Genomic DNA, 20,936 nt, shown 5'->3' with positions numbered 1-20,936 from the left:
GGTATATAATGATGTGCTACGTGATCGCTAGCAACACAGCTATGTTAGCATAACATAAACAAACTAACTTTTTTCCACTCGATCAAGGTTAACGTGAAGGTTCCCGATGGTTAGGGACAAATGCAATCGCATCGCAGGATGCTGTAAACAGACCAAACTTCAGTCAGGAGAACAACTGAGATAATCCATCCACAATATGAGGTTAGTCATTAATATATTGCAACAACATGGGAATAGAGCAGCTGCCAGAGAATTCAACATTAATGAATCAATGGTACAGAAGTGGAGGAAGCAAGAAGAATGAGTAAAGTTTGACTGTTTTGTTTCGCTTAATGCGCCTTATAATCCGGTGCGCTTTATGGTCCGGAAAATACGGTAATTTAAGCCAACAAAATATCTTCTTAGAACAGAAATGTTAATGGCTAACATTATCAGAAGAATTTGGCTGAAACTGGTAATAGTACATGGAACAACTGAGAAAACAGCCAAATACATGATATTAAAACACTCCCAAGTTTGTCATCATGGAGAAATCACTACCCAGTGGATGGGTAGATTGATGGAAGATTAAGAAAAGTAAGCAACAGGCCATAAATGGAAAACTTTTAATTGTCAGGACTTAAACGTGATATGTGCTCAGCAGATCAGCACCCTGATGAAAGAAGACGTGTCAGATCTCTGACGTCAAACTCAAGTTTGCAGCTGTGGCTGTTCTGGTCAGCGACTGAGGCCTCCATGAGAATATCTGACGTAGCCATTCTCGGGATACAGAGAAAGTTCTTCTGTACTGCTGAGCCCATTGTTAAGCTCTGGAAATAACAACGACAAACAGGATTCATACACACTGCAGAGTCACCTTCAGTCATCGTTCTTAGACCACAGCGTGAACACATATGGGCAAAGTGCATTAGCTGGGTTTGTACTTAATAGGTGTACTAGGGGTGGCAAACTCCAGGCCTCAAAGGCCGCTGTCCTGCAGGTTTTAGATCTCACCCTGGGTCAACACACCTGAATTAAATGATTAGTTCATTAACAGGCCTCTGGAGAACTTCAAGACATGTCGAAGAGGTCATTTAGCCATTTAAATCAGCTGTGTTGGATCAAAGACACATCTAAAACCTGCAGGACACCGGCTCTTGAGGCCTGGAATTCCCCACCCCTGGTCTAGAATTAAGTTTAGGTCATCACATATCCAAAGACTTTTGGTAAATATGGGCCAAATTAACACCAACAACAGTATCCACAAACAAAAACTGTTTTTTTTTAATCCACCAGGTTCAAAAGCTACGATACAAAAACTCTGAAGTTCATTCTTAGGCTTCTATGAAAATTAAACGAACAGCTTACAAAAACATAGCCCACTTAACCCCAGACAAACAGAGTTACAGCTCATTCTGTTGCTGCTGCTCTTGCCTTGCTATTGAAGGTGTGTTTTCGCATTATAAACAAATCTCTACAGGCTATAATAAAAACAGTGTGTGCCTCCCACAGGAGCTGACTCGATAAGTTGTGATGATGCGCGACTGCTCTCTAAGCTTCACCTGAGAATATGAGCTTCTCCTTCATGATGTTGACGTCACGACTGGACCGTCGCGCTACAGCGCTCAACATGATGTGTTCTGGGTTATAGTTTTGCATCCCGCTCATCCTCCACCTGTTACAGCACACACACAGATAGATTCTTACATCGCATGAAAGGCAGCAACTGCAGCTGTTATCAAGACCAGAGATGGGCAGTAACGCATTACTGTAATCCGATTACTTTTTTCAAGTAACGAGTAAAGTAAGGGATTACTATTGCAAAAACGGTAATTCGATTACTGAAAGAGTGAGTGCAAACACAAAAATCTTATTTTATTTTATGTGCTGGAATGTGCAGAAAATAAGTTTAAAGTTAAAAGATTAAAACTAATAACACAAGTTTAAAAAGAGACTTTTCCATTTAATTACATTTTGTATGATGGATTATGTAGAAAAAGTAGAATTGGGCTGAAAGATCTATCGGTTTATCACCTATTCAGGTTGTAAATCGTGTTTTTAAAAAGTAACTAAGTAATTAATTACTTTTGAAAATAAGTAATCAGTAAAGTAATGGGATTACTTTTTGGGGAAGTACTGATTACTTTTTTCAAGTAACGAGTAAAGTAAGGGATTACTATTGCAAAAACGATAATTTGATTACCGAAAGAGTGAGTGCAAGCACAAAAAAATTATTTTATGTGCTGGAATGTGCAGAAAATAAGTTAAAAGATTAAAACTAATAAAACAAGTTTTGAAAAGAGACTTTTCCATTTGATTACATTGTGTATGATGGATTATGCAGAAAAAGTAGAATTGGGCTGAAAGATCTATCGATTTATCACCTATTCAGGTTGTAAATCGTGTTTTTAAAAAGTAACTAAGTAACTAAGTAATTAATTACTTTTGAAAATAAGTAATCAGTAAAGTAACAGGATTACTTTTTTGGGGAAGTAATCAGTAATTAGTTACTGATTACTTTTTTCAAGTAACTTGACCAACACTGATCAAGACATCCTTTAATTCAGTAATATTTTTACACATAATATACACACTTAGAATAATTATTGAAGCCCTGCTGAATTTGTAAGTTCGCTCAGTTACAAAGAAATGCACTTGTGTTGATCCGTGCTCGATCAATCCCACTCTCATCCGAATGTCTTCTTCAGTCAGTCACTCGCATGAGTGATAAGCGTTTCTCTCACTGAAAGCTCTACATCCAGATGAACAGAACCAACTTTTAAAAAAATGAACAGTTTCTAATTTTTATGGCAGTTTTTTTAATTGAGAGAGACAGAATATCAAACAACAATCAAGAAAAAAAAACACATAAAAGTTATAAATTGACCTGCATGTCACTGACTCTATTAAGTATTTTATCCCCAAGCAAAACAACAGCTGAGAAACCCTTGTTGGCAAGCAAAAGCGGTAAGTTTATTGTCGTTGGAGACTGAAGCCACCCCATGACCGTAATGCGCTTCTTCTTTAGTCACTTGCCTTGGACTTGTTTTTGATGCTGGGAAGACCCATCATGACCCATCTTAGTGTTGTGGCTGAGGGAAGGACGTGTGCACACATGTGCACACAGCCAGTCAGTGCGAGCCAAAGCTCTAGTTGCGTTGTAGGATGTTTCACTCAGTGATATGCAAATGTAACAGGGTCATAAATCACATTGTTATAATTACACAAAATGTGTTATAAACCCCCAAACCGTTCCTTTTATACCTGACTTTTAGGACCTCCAAGCCTGTAGTTATGTTCATTATCAGTTACAGCCCCTCCTCATTCTTTTCTTCTTCTTCTTTGGTGCAACCCTATAAATACAGTGTACCCCTTTTGCCTCTCCCCTTTTCTACAATTCCCCTGTGGGAGAGGTTGGTATAATTTCTTTCCCAACACTGTAAAACGCTCATATAATGCATACTTAGCCACCTGGATGTTTCTGATTGTGATTTTAGTTGTGGTGGGTTGAGGTAACCCTCTTCCCCACTGTTTGTATTTGGTCGTAGGAGCTGGAGTGGGCAAATTATTTACTTGGAGGCCTTTCTTTCTTTTACCTTTTTTATCAGGTATGTCGGATTTTGTGTTGTTGTTTTTGTTTTATCTTATGTCAAATATGTTACGTGTAAATCCATACTTTATGTTTAATGTAAAAATAAATGCCAGCCCTTTTCTACAATTCCCCTGTGGGAGAGGAGCTGGAGTGGACAAATTATTTACTTGGAGGCCTTTCTTTCTTTTACCTTTTTTATCAGACACAACGCAGAATCACACCGGTTACACAAATCCATTTATAACTTTCTGTTTTTGATTGCTATTCTCTCTCTCTCCATTAAAATGAAACTACTACAAAATTAAAGACTGTATTTCTTTGCAAGTGAGCAAACGTACAAATCTAGCAGGGGATCAGATAATTACTTCCACCAGTGTAAAAGGCAGTGCAGTGAAAGATAGGAAGGGGACCAGCTTTGGGGTGTTGGGCGCAAAAAGCACAAGGAGGACAGACAAGGAGGCAGAAACAAAGGCCAAGGCAGACATAGCAGTTACCTGATCATATGATAGCTGACAGATGCCAGAGGGCAGCAGAGGAAGGTTGCATGCAGATCAGGTAGAGCACAGGACAAAGAAAGAATGTCAGAGGAGAAAGAGAGGACAGTAAGACAGGGAGAGGTTGTAGAAAGGAGAAGAAACATGGAAATACCCAGAGGAGAAAAAAGAAAGAAAAGAAAGAGTAGAATGAACAGTCAGTGTCGAAGCAGCAGACCAGACAAAGCCACGGCTCAACTCAAACCCGGCTGATGTTAACACGGTGAACGCATTCACAACACTGACAAACATTTAGACACCGAATCGTTCAGAGGTTTGAATTTTACATTTCAAAACTGGAAAGTAAATGAAGTGATTATTATGAACAGCTATACTCCCACACACAACACTGGTCTAATGATGTCACATATCCAGTTTACCCAAATGAATGTTTTCTCAGGGCCCTCTACTAATGCCTCTTTAGCTTCATTTCAAACTCTGCACTGCAAATAAAATTGTATTAATCTGCATTTTGGGGGCAGAAAACCCAAAAAAAGCCGTATAATGTTTAACAACCATGAGTCATTTTAGATAGTGACCTTAAAATAAAATAATACTATTATTAGGGTTGCACCGATACCGATACTGGTATCGGGTATCGGGGCCGATACTGTAAAATGTGTGTGTACTCATACTCGTAAAAGTTAACCGATACCATGAACCGATACCAACTTATTTCATTAATCAGAGGGTGGCTTGTCATTTCTGTTGTAGTTTTTTAGATTGGCCACTAGGGGGACATCCCGCACTAAACAGGCACAGGGTTAGACGAGTCAGACTGGCGGCTCCAGATAAAAAAGAGAAACTGGAGGCTGCTGTAGCTAGGCTAAGCAAAATGTCAGCAGTGTGGAACAGCCAACTTTAACTCAGGTTTTGGAAAAGCGATGAAAAATGTCAAGAGAAAATCCACAGGCAGTGTGTGTGTGTGTGGTGGAAGTATCGGTATCGGCAAGTACTCAGATCCAAGTATCGGTATCGTATCGGTTTGAAAAAATTGGTATTGTTGCATCCCTAACTATTATTAAAATAATTCAGTACAGCGGTCCCTCGTTTATCGCAGGAGTTACATCCTAAAAATAACCTGCTATAGGTGAAATCCGCAAAACCTCTCACTACACACTTTATACACTTTTCTCAGACAGGCACGAACATTTTCACACTTTTCTCTTTTGTTTAAACTCTCAAAATTCAAACCTTCGTATGTACGTAAGTCCAGTGTTATAGAATGAAACCAAAGGCAGTGCAGGAGCCTCTGACGGTGCAAAACGTTTCGTCGGCGTCGTTGTGTTTGATGGGGAGAAAACTTACAAACATACAGCACAGAGTCACACACAGCGATTGAAGATGTAGGTAAATTTGACAAGCTGTCATTCTGTACTGTACAGGAGACACGACACGAGATTGATTGACAATGGTCTACAGCCAATCAGGACGCAGAACACAATGCGCTGTAAGAAAAAAAACAAACAAACATGGCAAGGCCGCGAAAGGTGAACCGCGTTATAGCGAGGGACCGCTGTATTGGGAATTCTGTATTCCTTTCCCACCCAATTGTTTCAATCATTCATTTATAGGACTAACATCTGCTGTCATCACCCAGACATCTACGTCTGTGTGAAGAACCATTCTTAGGCTGGTATCTCGTGTATTATGGAGCATGCATGAGTCACTTGGCTGGTATTCATTAAATTATTATTGCGTTATACTGTGTTTAAAGTCCCTGTTCATTACATGTATGTGTTGTACTTACTTCTGAAAAAAGAAAACCCCTATGACTATGGCGACGGACACTAGATCTGAAGTCATCCAGATGAAGTTGTAAGCGCTCTGGCTCTGCAAGACAGGAGAAGAAGAGTCGTTTCTGCTCATTGCCATCAGAGGTCCCCATAAACACTCATGTCTTGAGTAAGGCTGCAGTTTTCTTCAGATCTGTGCCCTTGTCTTAGATTTTCTCAGACTTTTTTTGCCAGGGTCCTTTTGTTCTATAATGTCACAGTGCACCTAAAGCCCGCTGCTCGGCTCATATTTCTCTGCGCCTTAGCCCTCAAGTCTTGCTGGGCCATCGTCAGTCTCTGTCCGCTCTCCTGCTGTCCTTTCGTCTCGATGCGTGACCTTGTTTGCTTGTGCACTGTGCGTGTGTGTGTTGCATCTATTGAAAGAACGGAGAGCTGTTTACCATGAGCCAGATGGGATAAGGCACCTTTCGGAGGACATGGGGGGCATCAGAAGACACAGAAGGCACCCCACTACACCACAGAATGGAGTAGAGCCAGGGCTCATTCACCGGGTAGACAGTCACACTCACATTATTGGCCAGGTACTCCCTGGGGGAAAGAAAAATACAAGTCAGCACTGAAAAGAGAGAAAGAGAGGTCCACTTCATTTCACCTCTTTACTCCCTTGTCAACATTCACCTCTTATCATTCTGCAGCCACTGGAAAATATTGTGTGCATCGTGAAGCTGACTTTGTTTCATCTAAAGCTGCAACAGAGGTCCCAGAGGAGGGTAGAGCTTGTGTTCAAGGACCATAACAGTGTAATTCTGCTGGGCTTACGTGGGTGTAGCTCATTGACCAGACTGTTCTGTTCTTATAAAACAAGTTTTTGCTAATTCAAAGAAAACTGACTTTTTTTTTCTTAGGTGCTGTGTAGAATACATCCTCCAAGTTTAACATTGTAGAGCAAATGTAATGCAAGGTAACCAAAGTCTAGGTAGTTGGCAGTTTAACTCGCCTGTTTAAAGACACAGCACCCAGTAGACTGCGCACGATCTGATATCCTCGTGTTGGTGTTGTTCCCAGATCATCATACTAAAGGTTGTTCCAGGATCAACATTGCAAGTGACCAATCAGAATGTTGTGATGTCATACTTTTGCGACTTCGGGAAAAACCGGCGTAAAACAAAAAACTGTACTTAAGCTGCGAGAAACCGCCTTTGTCCGCCGATCAACAGACCCTAACCCTGACCCTAAGCAGAATTGATATTGTCCTTGCAACATTGGAATTTTATAAATGCACGAATGGGTTGGTGCGCAAAAGAATAACGTCACAATAATGTGATTGGTCACTTGCAATGTTGAACCTGGAACAACATTTTCATGATGATCTGGGAACAACACCAACACGACGATATCAGATCATCCGTAGACTGCTGTCAATGAACGGGGCACTAACTCTACCACTTTCTAATGATGTAAAAATGGATCGTTTGACATGAGAGTCTCTGAGGACTGACTCACCTTTGGAGCCAGCTTAACGTTAACCACTAGAGGAAGTTCAGATTTTAGCACTTTTAGGTCATTTTTGGTGTAATTCTTCAGCCCTGGAGCCCTGAGCTTGGTACTGGCAAATGTCACTTGAAGCAGCTAACCTCGAGCAGAAATAGTGAGCTTTTTAAATCCAAAACCAGTGAGTAGATATTCCCTTTAGTGTTAACTATATTCAACTGTTTCAGGGATTAGTTCCCCTTTTAAATACACTTTATCAAGCTACAGGACAAGTTAAGCAAACACTTAGGTTTGTAAATTGTTGTTGTTTTTTTATTTTGCTTAAAATAACACAAAACGCCTCCTTTGACATTTCTTTAGGGTTCTTCTGAGCCTTTTTTCCTTTGCTTAGTAGCAGCTGCTTGCTCTTACTGTAGCTCTTTGTGGCTAGCCTTGCTGTAGTGGAGGGTCAGACTTGTAATTCCTCTCTGCCTTATCGCTTCCACTGACAGCTTCTCACTTGTGGTCTGGTGAAGCCCTCGCACCCTCCCCCTGTCTGTGTCGGGGGTCCACGTCACCTGGGACAAACACACATCACATGGAAAGACCCAGATCAGACAAAATGTAGTTTTAAATGCTTCGCGAGAAGGTGCTTATTATAATATCGTAAGCTGTCATACACTGGTATACAGTATTTAAGGAAAACAATTAAAAGATTTGTCACAACAATTCACAGAATCATTTCCTTATTGGATTATTTATAATATTTAATATTTAGTGTGTTTAAAGGGGGAACACTACTACAGGCTAAAGGATTATTGTGGAGGGAGCTACGGTCCTCACCCTCTTCAGGGGAATCCCCGCTTTCTGCACAGCCCGCAGCGTGTCCATGAACCAGCTGCGGTAGCGTGGGTGCTCTGGTGGAGGTTTGTGAATGTTGAGCAGCGCGGAGCTGTCGGCCTTGGCTGCCAGACGAAGCATTTCCACCAGACTGCAAACCGTCTGGTTGCCTATTCTGCTCCGCTCCTTCGCTGTCAGTGAGGCTGCTGTCCAGTAGGGGTCACTCTACAAGCAGAGGAAAGAAACAAGAGCGAGGCAGACACTGAGGTGGAGCATATTTGTTTATCTTTCCACATTATATGCAGCTTATTGTAGCAGTTTGAAATCGGCATTAAATTATTTTTGATAAAATGTTCTAGAAAATTTTTAAAGCGTCTGCAGATTTTAGATCTTAACCCTTAAATTCTAAAAGGAAAATGAGACACACAGTTTTGCTATTTGAGGGGAAAATTTATTTTAGAGCTGATGGACTTGAGGTGGGTTTAGATGAAGTGGATTTTAGTACCTCCAAAAACCACTGGCCTGCATTGAGAGAGCGGATCTCTGTCCAGTTGAAAAAGGAGGCATCTTCATACTGTCTGGCTGGAAACACCTTAGTGACATCTGTGGTCCGCCTCAGAGTGTGGTCTCGCATGAGGAAGGGAACCCCATCGACACTGGAAGAAGTAAAGCACTTTAAAATTTATAGGAAAACTAAACATAACGCAGTTTAAATGAAAAAGCAGCAGCGACATGTGTTAATAATCACCAAACACTGAAGGGCAACAGATCTGAATCACACATTTCTCTCGTAATTCCTGCGTGTCAAATGGGATCCATATGTGGACCTTCAGCACAAGCTACATGCATTAAATGCAAACAAAAGTGAATGTGTGATTTATAACCTTATGGTGACATCAGCCTCCAAGGAGCTGGCACCATGCTGCAGGGCTCTGTTGAAGGACACCACGGTGTTCTCTGCAGCCAGCTAGAGCAAAGAGATCACAGAAAGACTGTCAGTCACTTGATGTGTGCACAAAACACACACCAAGAGGAAATAATAGAATTATAAGAACATTATGTTTGACTTGTGCAAAAGGCTTCCTTCCCTTTAAATCTAGTCATCAAACATTCTTTATGAGCCAAGCAGCTCATTATTTTCACAATCCTAAGTTTAAATGTTAATATCACAACTTTCTCACATTCTTCTCATATGTAGAGATCAGTAGCAGTTTTTGATACGGGCGACACGGGCGGTTGCCCGGGGCGGCATCATGGTGGGGGGCGGCATCACGGGCATCGGCAAAAAATAAATAATAATAATAATAATAATTGCTCGTACTCATGCTGCCCCGACATCAGCCAGCGCACCGATCGGTTTTCTATCGCCCATTTGCTGGGAGTAAGGGCGCCCTCCGTTTGCGAGGTGCGCCTGCTGCTTGTGGCACAAGGAGGAGAGGGCGGGACGGCGGGGGATTCTCTGGCTGGCTGGAGCTCGCAAAATAAAAGAAAATAAAAGCAAACCAAAAAACACGAAAACACCAGACATCATGATACAGACTCATAATTTGCACCGATGTTTTTTAGAAATTCTATACGTGAAAAGTGAGCGCGAGAGCCCTCGGTGCGCCTGCTTGCTGCTGAAGTCAAAGTAAACTTTATTGTCATCTCCGCTACATACAGTCCAGTATATAGAGAGACGAGACGACGAGGCTCCAGTTACAACAGTGCAAGTAAACAAACAATAAATATAAGAAGAGTAAGAAAATAAACATACACAGGGATCAATAACAATTTAAAATTTACAATTTACAGTTTGATGATTAAAAGTCTCACACACAACCCGTCGAAAGGGGAGGGGGGGCGGCTGCTTCCAAATAGAGCACATTTCATTCATAATGTTGTAAATCCAAGTCCATTATGTATTCATGATTTTAATCCTGGGTTGTGTGAAATCTCAGAAATAAACCTTAGACAAAGTGAATCTGTGAACTAAGGTGTTGGTCTGTTAGGTTATGTTGTGGTGATCCTCGGGTTGGGGGATGAGTGTTCATACTGGAGTGCAAAATTAAAACCAATGGAAGATGGACAAGAAAACGTCAAAGCCATCAGGTCCTCAGTTTAGAAAAAAGAGAAAAGAAGAGGAAGAGAAACGAGCAAAAGATGCAGGTAAGCAGATGTGTGATTGGATAATGGCAGGTCATCCTGAAACAATCAGAATCAGAATACTTTATTAATCCCTAAGGAAATTATGTGAATTACAGTTGCTCCAAGAAGAAATGGTAAAAATAGTAACAGTAACAGACTAAACTCCAAACAATACATTATGTTACAGATTTTAATATTAATTAGTCATTGTCAATTGTTGATTTGTCCTGTTCTCATTGTATGATGAATTATGATGGCTGTTTGGTAACCGTTTGAATACTATGCATACTCTCTTTGTCTTCATATGTGTGTGTGTACAACAGTTTTATGTTAATGTACAATCCTTAATATGTTTTGTGTGCCTGTGTGTGTGTGTGTGTGTGTGCGGGGGGGGGGGGGGGGGGGGGGGCAGAGGCAGTGTTCGCCCAGGGCGCCAAACAGGCTAGGACCGCCACTGGTAGAGATAATACTTTTACTTACTTTATTGATTTATATAGCACTCTTCACAGGATAAAAACCACAAAGTGCTTCACAATAACATAAAGCAGATAAACATAAAACAGCACAATCAAACATTCAGCACAAGTCTAATTAAAAGATAGTCTAAATAAATAAGTCTTAAGATGATGCTTAAAAGAATAAATACAATCCAGGCAACGTAAAGATGGAGGGAGAGAATTCCACAACCTCGGGCCCACCGCTCTAAAAGATCTAAAAGATCTGTTACCTCTGGTTTTAAAACATGTTCGGGGGACGACCAACAGCCTTTGATTAGATGATCTCAGGCTCCGAGAGGGAGCGTGAGGTTCTAAAACATCAGAAATATAGACAGGAGCGTCACGATTCAAAGCTTTAAAGGTCTCTATTAAGTGAAAATGAATTCTAAAATGTACTGGAAGCCAGTGTAATGAGCGTAACACTGGTGTAATGTGCTCTCTTTTTTGTGTCTTTGTTAAAAGCCTTGCAGCAGCATTCTGGACTGACTAGAGACAGTCAAGATTCATGAATAATCATTTCTAACTCAGATTTAGACAAAAAAGTTTGCAGTTTGGAGATATTTCTTAGCTGAAAAAGGCAGTTCCTAATTAACTGTTGAGAGTATTGTTTTAGGGACATGGCAGAATCAAAAACAACACCGAGATACCTGAGGCTCAGGTGAACAGATGATCCAAGAGAACCAAGATGCTGTTTGATTATAAATATCTGGCTGTCAGGGGCAATAATTGTGTTTCTGACTTCTCAGAATTCGACTGCAAGTAGTTGTCTCCAAGCCACTGTTTAATGGAAGCTAAATATTTTATTCAAGAAGACAGTTTATGGACTTCCATCGGCTTAAAAGAGCAGTAAAGCTGAATATCAACAGCATAAAAGTGATAAGACACATTAGGGCAGGGGTGGGCAACTCCAGGCCTCGAGGGCCGGTGTCCCTGCAGGTTTTAGATGTGTCCTCGAACCAACACAGTTGATTTAAATGGCTAAATTAGCTCCTGCAGTTCTCCAGAGGCCTGGTAACGAACTAATCATGTGATTCAGGTGTGTTGACCCAAGGTGAGATCTAAAACCTGCAGGACACCGGCCCTTGAGGCCTGGAATTGCCTAATGGTAAGTCCTAGGGGTAACATGTACAGGAGAAAAAGGTCCCAGAACTGAACTGTTGGGTCTGCGCTTCCACAGGCTCCGCTAGTTTAGAGACTTATTCTCGTGAAGGACAAAAACAAGACAGAACATCTTCAACCGGTCTTTTACTTGCTAGCGATGGAAGACTGGTCGGAACCAGGCTCTTGGGGCTCAACGCTCCTCACCTGTTTTTAAACCAACTTAATTGCATATGAGAGCAAGAGGGTGGGAATGGATGTTTGTATCTGTGTGTGCCTGTTTGTCTGTGTCTATATGTCAGGTTGGGTATCAGACGCCACCTCTCTGGGGACATCTCAGGCCCTCCAAGGTATGGAGGCCTATCTCCCCCCACTACTTCCCCTGCCAGTGGCAGACGCCCTCAGACATCGGTGCATTGGTGGGTCTTTGTGTCCGGGGATGGGCGCCCAGGTACACACCGGCTCACTCCTTGGCGGCTGCTTATCGGGGCCTGGAGCCTGGGGCTCGCTCGGGCCACTTCGGGGGTGGGGTGCCCTCGGCCTGGGGCTCGGTCACTCTGGCACAGCTGGCTGCCGGCGGAGCTCCCGGGCACGTCACTGCAACCCCCCCTGGCTTCTGCTCCCCGGCTGCTGAGTGACCCCTCATCTGGGACTCTCCTCAGCTCTTTCTGGGATAGTGGCGCGGCTGCCCCTCTGTTGGTCTTCCTTGGTCTCTTGTGTTCTGGGGGCCTCTGGATGTCTGGAGTTTTGATCTCCTCCATACCTGCTTCATGCCCTGGTGGACGGCACTGTGGCCCCCCACACCCTCTAGCAGATCATTACATGAAGGAACCTTTTAAAAAACAAGCGCGTTCATGCTCACAGGTGTACACACGAGTGATCACACACACAAACTACACCCTTTTTGGCTCCTACCTCAAAGCACACTGTGCTGTCGATCTTACGTGCTGCACAATAATGTTTAATATTTAGTATTTACTGTCATATTCCCATATATCATCGTGATGTTGTTTATTCTATTACTCTCATTTCTTCTGTTTGTTTTACTTTTCCTTTCTCAACAGGTGATCCAGGTGATTGATATTTTTTTGTCTGCTTATTTAGTTGGTTTTTGTTTTTTTGCCCTTTATCCCCGTCCCTCTTCTCCACTGATTTTTCCCCCCTCTTCCTTTCTCCCTTTTCTTTTCCTCATTCAAGTCTGTCCCGTATCTAGCAAGTGAAAAATAAATAAATAAATAAAATAAACAATAAAAGATGAATCAAATAGACCATTACGGCAAGTCTGGGATGGTCAATTTGGTAAAGTAAATCCGTTGGGTATCTTTCCTCGCCTCTAAACAATAATTCTGATGCAAAAGAACCAAACGGGACAGGCAAAAAAAACAAACAAAAAAAACCAACAACCTCTTCAAAGAGCAGCCCTCCTCGCAGCCTTTTATTCCCATGACAGTTACAGTTTACACAACACAAGCACCTCCCCTCGTAAAACCCCCCTATGGTTCTAAAAGATAAGGCACTATGTGTGTGTATGTGTAAGCACCTGTATGCATGTGTATGCATGTGCAACAACGTGTGTGTGTGTGTGTGTGTATGTGAGAATGTGTGTGTCATAGGTGTGTCCTCCTGCTCACCAAAAGGATCATAACAACAGGAAGCTTACAACACAAGAAACAGATCTTTCATATAGGATGTGCCTATAATGAAGCCTGTTCAGCCTCCCCAGCTCCAGAGTAGCTGGAGAGGTGTTCAGAGACAAAGGAATGTCTTTGATCCCGCTGCTCGCACTAAGACTTTACAAATTTAAGAAACACAATGACAACATTCAACAATTTGACTCCAACATGAACCCTGTGGGACCCCACATGTCAGGTCCTTAGAGTGCGACATAAACTCATTTGCAAAAACACTAAAAGATTTAAGTATGAAATACAAATAACATAACAAATTATAGCGCTCCATGAGCACAAACCGAATCATAGTTTAATTATAGTTCTAAGGCTTTTTGTAAATTTTTGACCAATAAATCATCAAGTTGACATTGAAGACCTTGGAGGATATAAGCCAAGTTTGAATGGATTGTTACCATGACCCAACTCTAAGTTTTACCAGTATTCATTCAAAGCTTTTCAAGCTATCATGTTTACAGACAGAATGACACGCACACACACAAACGTGATGGAGATAATAACACCGAGATGGTGTAGTTGAGCTAAACCTGAATCACACACTAAAAAAAAACATACAACTCCGAATCCTAATTTACGAGTAGTCTGCAGCTAATGTAGCTTCTCCCGCAGCTACACAGTGTCCAGTTGTACTTAGCAGGGTTGGAATAGCTCTGAAACCACGATGCAAAACTTAGTGATGTTGTAGTTGTAGCAAAACTGTTTTCCCGCACTGTGATATCCATTAGGGGTGGGGGGAAAAAGTCGATACTGTGTAGCATGGTGATATTTTGTTTGCTAATAATGTATGGATACAGGGACAGCAGAAATCGATATTTTGTTACAAAAAAGGTTTTTGTGCTCTGACTTCAGAGCATGTTGATCCTTTTTCTGAGCACGAATCCTGACATTCCTTCACTGTCCAAATGTGTTTAACTTGTTTTTTGGCAGCAATAAACATGACAGTTTACTTATTTTAATTTAAGACATGTTTTATTTTAATTAAGTTTAAAACTTTTTTATTTCATGTAAAATTATATTTTGTTTTAATTTACTTTCAAATTCTTCAGTTGCTGAAGGGGCTGCATAGTTTTCATAAACTGCATAGTTCAGAATAGCTATAATTGTACCAGATGGTTGATTCAGTTAAGTTGGACTAGACTGTAATACAAACCGTTCAGTTTGTCAACAATCAAACTGAAATGAGAGAAAGACTGAGTGTGAGACTTTGATATTAGATAAAATGAATATTGATAAAGTTTACCTTTATGTACAGAATCTGAATATCGCAAAATATTTTTAAAAATTGCAATAATATCGTATCGTGCGTTAAGCATTGTGATAATATCGTATCGTGGGATGTATGGTGATTCCCACCTCTATTATTTACTGTAGTTTGTTTCTATATAAATGATGACAGGCTCAGACTTGCAAAACTGATACATTATTTAGTCTGTAAACAGTCCTGTGAATTATGAATTGTTAAGGCTGTTTCAAACAGATGTGTGCAAATGGTATTTCAGCAACATTGCCCTGGTTTTTCTATGACACCTACACAACACATCATAGTTTAGTTCCATAAATGACATTACGATTGGAGTAAGGGACAGGCAGAGGAAATATAAGAGTTCTTCATTATCATATCAACGCATGCTGTACGTTACATACGAGGGTTGTGTGCAGCAGCACGATCAATGTGAGCATCCACTTACAGAGAGAGAGATGCATTTTATATTAGTCTGTGTTGATTTATGTAAAACCTACGTGCAGTTTTGGTACACTGCACTGAGGTGAAAGCAAACACAGCTCTGAACGTCTCTGTGCGTCTCTTATCTACCTGCCCAGCTGTGAAATGACAGCATGTTGCTGACGCACTCTCACACTGAGCCCGACACTATCGCTTGTGTTCTGTAGCTATACACCGCATTTGTCGTACAGAGTGTATAGAAAAATTCTTGCATCTTCTTCTTTCTGTTTTTTCCTTTCTTTGTTATTACCCAAACAGCTTTGTGGAACCCAGCAAAAACCGAACACTTGGTACTCCTGGCAGCCACGCCTCTCCCACAAAGAGCCGATTTGAACAAAGTGGATCAGGTAGTAAAGTCTGGCAAAGCCCCAACTTACCATAGGAGCTCCTCTTCGGCCAATGACGCTTGGTCGCGGTTTGAGGCTATGACGGTCCATGATGCAGGGGCAGGTGAACGTGAGCGGTGCCAAACAGAGAGCAAGGAGGACTACAGTGTAGATAAACAACACCATCACCTGGATATCTAAGAGAGTGCAAAAAGGGTTGTTAGTGTCATAATGCAACTTTAGCTCATTCCATCTACTCCTAATAACAAACAGTAGTTAGCTTTGTGCGCTTTGATGGGTGGTAAGACTGCAGGCAGCTGCTTGAATAAGGAAAAACAATCCACTAAAGCAGGGTGAATTAGACAATACGTGTACAGACAAATAATACTGAATGCAACTTTACGTTTCAAATAGGAACAAGAAATCAAAAGCAATCCCCAACATGATATTTACTTGAAACACAAGTCAGCACTTACTGGATCTCTCTCTGCGGACAACATATCCAGCTACCAGCCAGCTGATAGCTGTCACTGTTACCAGGGCGCCAAGATGCAGGAAAGGTGCTGTGTACTGATAACAAAGCGTAAATGTGAAATGCTGGCCTTAAAGGATGGTTGGTCATTACACAGCATCAGAGCAAAGCTTTGCCACATTGTTATGATAAATACACACACAGTATAATGATTGAACAGGAGAATATATCAAATGTTACGTTTCATAGAACAAATAACTTTGTATTGCAAGGTGAAGGTAGGGCTGCTCGATTATGGCAAAGATGATAATCACGATTATTTTCACTGAAATGGAGATCTCGATTATTTGACGATATTTATTTAACAATAACAATGTGTTGAATAATGACTTTAAAGATTGTCAAAAATAATATAAAATAGTGTGCAAATGTTTGCAATATAAAAAATAAATAAAAAATGTAAACATCTATGTTTAGTGAACTTTGCAGTGTTGCTCTGTGGTGCAGCTACGACACTGTAGCAAAGTTTACACACTGTGTCTACTTGATCCACGTCTGACTCTGAACCCATAATGTTTCCACACCACTGAAGTTTTTTTTACCTCTTTTCAACCAACAGCAGTCACTCTCCTCTCCAAATAACTTCTGCTTAGCTTTCCGAGCTTCCCTCGGGTCCTCTTAATTGTTGTGACGCGTGTTCGAAATGCAGAGAGGTGCGCTCGATTTGCCACACGGAGCAGCGCGAGAGTAAAGCACGAGGGAGGGGCTAATAATCGGCTCAGTCATTTTTAATGATCGTTGAAAGCCCAGATCGTAATCGAGATTAAAATTCGATTAATTGAGCAGCCCTAGGTGAAGGCCCTACAATCATAGAGAGAAAACACCAACAATCAAATGAACACTTGCGAGCAAACACTTGGCAACAGTGGGAAGGAAAAACTCCCTTTTAACAGGAAAGAAACCTCCGACAGAACCAGGCTCAGGGGGACTAACTAAATAACAAATAGTAGGGGAGGAGTCGATATGGATTCTAAACACTTGAACAGGACATCTGTAACACACTTGACATCATATCAATGCCTCATAGTCACTGATCAGAGAACAATTGAGAAGATGTTTATGAAACCTACATGTTTATATTTTTGTAATGAAAGTTATCTATCTGATCCAGAAAACTGCATAGAATTAATTGAGCATATTTGCATATTTGGCCATATTTGACCCACCTCACCCTAACACTTGCCTGTAGACCTGGCAGAGCTTGAAACATGAATCCAGTGCAGAGATTTTTTATTTGGAAATTCTTCTTTTGCGATAATGTTTTTGAAAATGCAGACCTCACCATCCCAGTATAAATTCCAAATAATATATGCGGAAGCAGTTCAACTCAGTTTTTTGTACAATTGAATTATTTTTATGGAGCATTAAATACATAATTTTAGCCAATTGGATCAGAAAAATAGAGAATAATCAACTTTTAGTACAGTGTTGTTAACTGTAGACGAACCTGCAGTGACGCAAGCAGAATGTCCCACTCGTCTCCCCACAAGTCATCGACAAAAATGACACCAGAGATGGTGGTGAGCAGTGTAGCCAGCACCCCCATCTGTGGAGAACAGACACCTCGATGAACCTGACTTTGCTTTGAAAGCATCAGAGGAGCAAATCAATGGCAGGATTGTTTTTTCACACCGTACCTTGTGAACCCAGTAGAGATTCAGCTGCTGGCCCAAAGATATGTGGAAAAGTGCTAAGATCTGCAAAAAGAGTAAGATTCATTAAGTTGTATGTCTTAACTGATCAATGAACAAGTCTGCTAACATTTGCGAGTGTTACCAATAAGAATGTGACGTAGCTGAATCCCACGGTGGTGGAAGCGAGGATGGGCATTGTCTCATCTCTCCATTCTCCAGAACGGTTGTACACCAGCCTGGAATGAACAGAACGAATGTTGGTGCTATGACTAATTCAGTTTTGTCAAATACAGTAATTTGCCTTAATTGCACATGACATCGTGACACTCATGACGCTCCCTGTCCAGGATGTGTACATCCTCATCCTTGAAAGAGGGTCCACGTGGACACTCCTCATCACTGAAAGACTGTGGGATTTACTTACCTGCATGCATCAACATATTTGTTCGTGGTATTTATTTAAAATACACATGCTGAAGGGGCTTGCTGCCACCCCACTGTGGTAAGGTCACCACTCTGCTGTCCTTGATCAACCATTATCAAACATGCAAGTCTTAAACAGCTTTTCAGCCAAAGTAATATAATGAAAAAAAAAACGACTCACCAATTGAAGTCATTAAAATCATTTCGAGCCATCAACCAGAAGTAACCCCAAAAGAGAAGCAGAAGAAAGGAGCTGCACAGGATGACGAACCACGTACACTCCCACTGGAAGAGGACACAAACAGCTGATTGTGGACATAATTTCCCTTCAATTTGTTCTTTTATTCATTGTTTCTGGGAAACATTTGTAACATTGGTTTTGAAAAGTGCTACACAAATAAATCTGAAGAGTTAAAACTGACAGATGTTTTTCTTTCTAACTATCAAAGTCTTGCTTAGACGAAATCATGTTCATCCAGTCGCCATATATGCAACTCCAAAAGATACTTGTTTTTTTTTTATTATTAATTTTCAATCTTTTGCATCTTTTGCACACTTAGCTTGAAATGAACCTGAATAGATCTTAAACTAACTAATGGCCCATTTGGAAACTGCAGTGGTTAAAGACATAAGTAGACCCAAATATTTCAGGGTTTCAACAGTAGTAGGAATAACTCCCCTTTAACAGGAAGAACATCTGGCAGAACCAAGCTCAGCGTGGGGTAGCCATCTGCTGTGACCGACTGAGGGTGAGGGGAGGGAGACAGGACAAAGACACACCCTGGACGAGAGCCAGAGATTAAATGCAAATGGTTTATGAACACATAAAGAGTAAAAAGAGGTGAATGACGAAGACACACTCATCATGGGAAGCCCCCAGCAGCCAAGGCATATTGCAGTGTACCTAAGTGAGGGTTCAGGGTCACCTGATCCAGCACTAACTGTAAGCTTTATCAGAAAGGAAAGTTTTAAGCCTAATCTTAAAAGTAGAGAGGGTTAGTTCCACTGTAGAGGGGCTGATAGCTCAAGGCTCTGCCTCGCCTTCTACTTTTAGAAACTCTAGGAGCCATAAGTAAGCCTGAAGTCTGAGAGTGAAATGCTCTGTTAGGTTAGTAAGGTACTATGAGGTCTTTAAGATATAGCAGGACCTGATTATTCAAGACTCTGTATGTGAGGAGAAGGACTTTAAATTCAATTCTGAATTTGACGGGAAACCAATGAAGAGAAGCTAATGAGGGAGAAATACGGCCTCTCTTTCTACATGCTCGCTGGGGCATGTGGGGCGAAAACAGAGAGGAGAGCCTGAGCAGCCAGTCAAGGACTCTTCCCTTCACTAGTTAACAGGCTAAGGAGCTAATTCCATATAAGGGGAGGTGTAGAGTATGATAGGCCAGGCAACAGATCCTATTGAGCACTGATCAGCTTTGCATCACACCGTGCCTGGACTCACCATTTCCAGTGGCTTATGTAAGAGGTTCAGAGATTATTACATGGGTGTGCAGGTAAAGACCAAATGGCCGCACTAATGAATGTGTTGGGCCATCAGTGAAAAGCCTGTGAAAGGTTTTAGCCGGGAGAAGAGAGGCCATCAGTGAAAATCTTCTTGGCCACAAAAACATGACAGCAAGGCGGAAATATCACAACAGCCAGAGGATCTTTTTAGTTTGTGTAGCAGCTACCGGGATCTTAAAGTGGTGAGCATATAATAAAGAACTATGTGACACTGAGCCAACGTCACATTTACCTCGTGCTCCCGTGGAAACGCAGTCCAAGCTATGAGTCATTGTTATGGAGTCAAAAATACAGCATCCAAAGCAATATCCAGTCCTCACCTCAATAAAAAACAACCATATATTTGCTGGACAAGGGTTCTAGTTCCTTAATCTACCACCCGCTGTTGGTAGGATTAAGGGGTCACCCATGGGGTCAGAAAAGGGTTGTGACCAGCAGCTGAAGTAATCTCTGGCTGAGAAAAGTCCTTGGTAATGAAAATGGTAATAGAGACAAGCGTGGCAAAATTGCCCGATGTGAAGGCCTAAGCCAAGTGTAGCATCAGTGTACAACAGACAACATATAACAGTATTTTGAAGTTAATTTACAAAGTAATGAAGATGATGGAATTTCTTGATTTGTTCTGTTTTATTTATATGAAAACAAAACTGAACTGAACTAAATAAATGAAATAGAGAGACCTTCTTTGTTATATAGCTTCTATTAAACGTATTTCTTTTCATCCACTCTTCCAAAGCCTGGTTGTTGTTTTCACTTTGTAACCTTTAACAAGTTATTCTCATTGTGCAGTTTCCATTTACTTTGAAGTCTAGCTGTCCAGCACATGGTGCTTTCTCCTGAGTGATATATGGCTTTCAAAGATCCCTCCAAGTCTCCATTTAGCACTGCTGGTACCCATCCACTGACAGTGCTCATAAATCTTCTTACTTCACTTGACTTCACCACACCACAAACCTCTGTTTTTAAATACACTACAGACTGGTCTATATCAGACCAGTATGAGCTGAACATGGTTGTATCCCAATTCAGGGTCTGCAGCCTTAAAGGCCGCATTTTAAGGCCGATTACGTCACAGCAACGTGACGAAGGCTGTCCCAATCCGAAATGCGGCCCTCAAATGCGTCCTTCATTTCCCTGAATTTCAAGGACGTGGCGGTGTAGACTGTGGCCCAACATATCCCAGAATGCATAGCGCGGCGGTGGGTGTGGATAATTTTGCCGAAAAA

At 41.3% G+C, this 20,936-nt stretch overlaps 1 protein-coding gene across 1 annotated transcript in view; it reads right to left on the bottom strand.

The window, feature by feature from the left end:
- Positions 1-318: 318 nt before the first annotated feature.
- The window catches only part of gdpd5a (glycerophosphodiester phosphodiesterase domain containing 5a), a 33,042-nt gene continuing 12,424 nt past the window's right edge, over positions 319-20,936 (bottom strand). Inside the window, exons 3-16 of the mRNA XM_087846765.1 lie at positions 18,380-18,483; positions 17,918-18,011; positions 17,779-17,838; positions 17,589-17,687; positions 16,086-16,179; positions 15,661-15,806; positions 9,035-9,117; positions 8,656-8,806; positions 8,154-8,375; positions 7,743-7,888; positions 6,281-6,428; positions 5,855-5,937; positions 1,542-1,654; positions 319-809 (exon numbers count right to left, since the gene is read on the bottom strand). Of these exons, the coding sequence (XP_087702891.1) occupies positions 718-809; positions 1,542-1,654; positions 5,855-5,937; positions 6,281-6,428; positions 7,743-7,888; positions 8,154-8,375; positions 8,656-8,806; positions 9,035-9,117; positions 15,661-15,806; positions 16,086-16,179; positions 17,589-17,687; positions 17,779-17,838; positions 17,918-18,011; positions 18,380-18,483 (1,635 nt within the window). The 3' untranslated portion in view covers positions 319-717. The remainder of the gene's footprint in view (positions 810-1,541; positions 1,655-5,854; positions 5,938-6,280; positions 6,429-7,742; positions 7,889-8,153; positions 8,376-8,655; positions 8,807-9,034; positions 9,118-15,660; positions 15,807-16,085; positions 16,180-17,588; positions 17,688-17,778; positions 17,839-17,917; positions 18,012-18,379; positions 18,484-20,936) is intronic.

Source organism: Neolamprologus brichardi, chromosome 10 (assembly GCF_056152115.1).
Source record: "Neolamprologus brichardi isolate AB-2024 chromosome 10, ASM5615211v1, whole genome shotgun sequence".
NCBI classification, from domain to species: domain Eukaryota; kingdom Metazoa; phylum Chordata; class Actinopteri; order Cichliformes; family Cichlidae; genus Neolamprologus; species Neolamprologus brichardi.
Note: the sequence above shows the minus strand (reverse complement) of the source record. Positions and strands in the feature narration are given on the sequence as shown.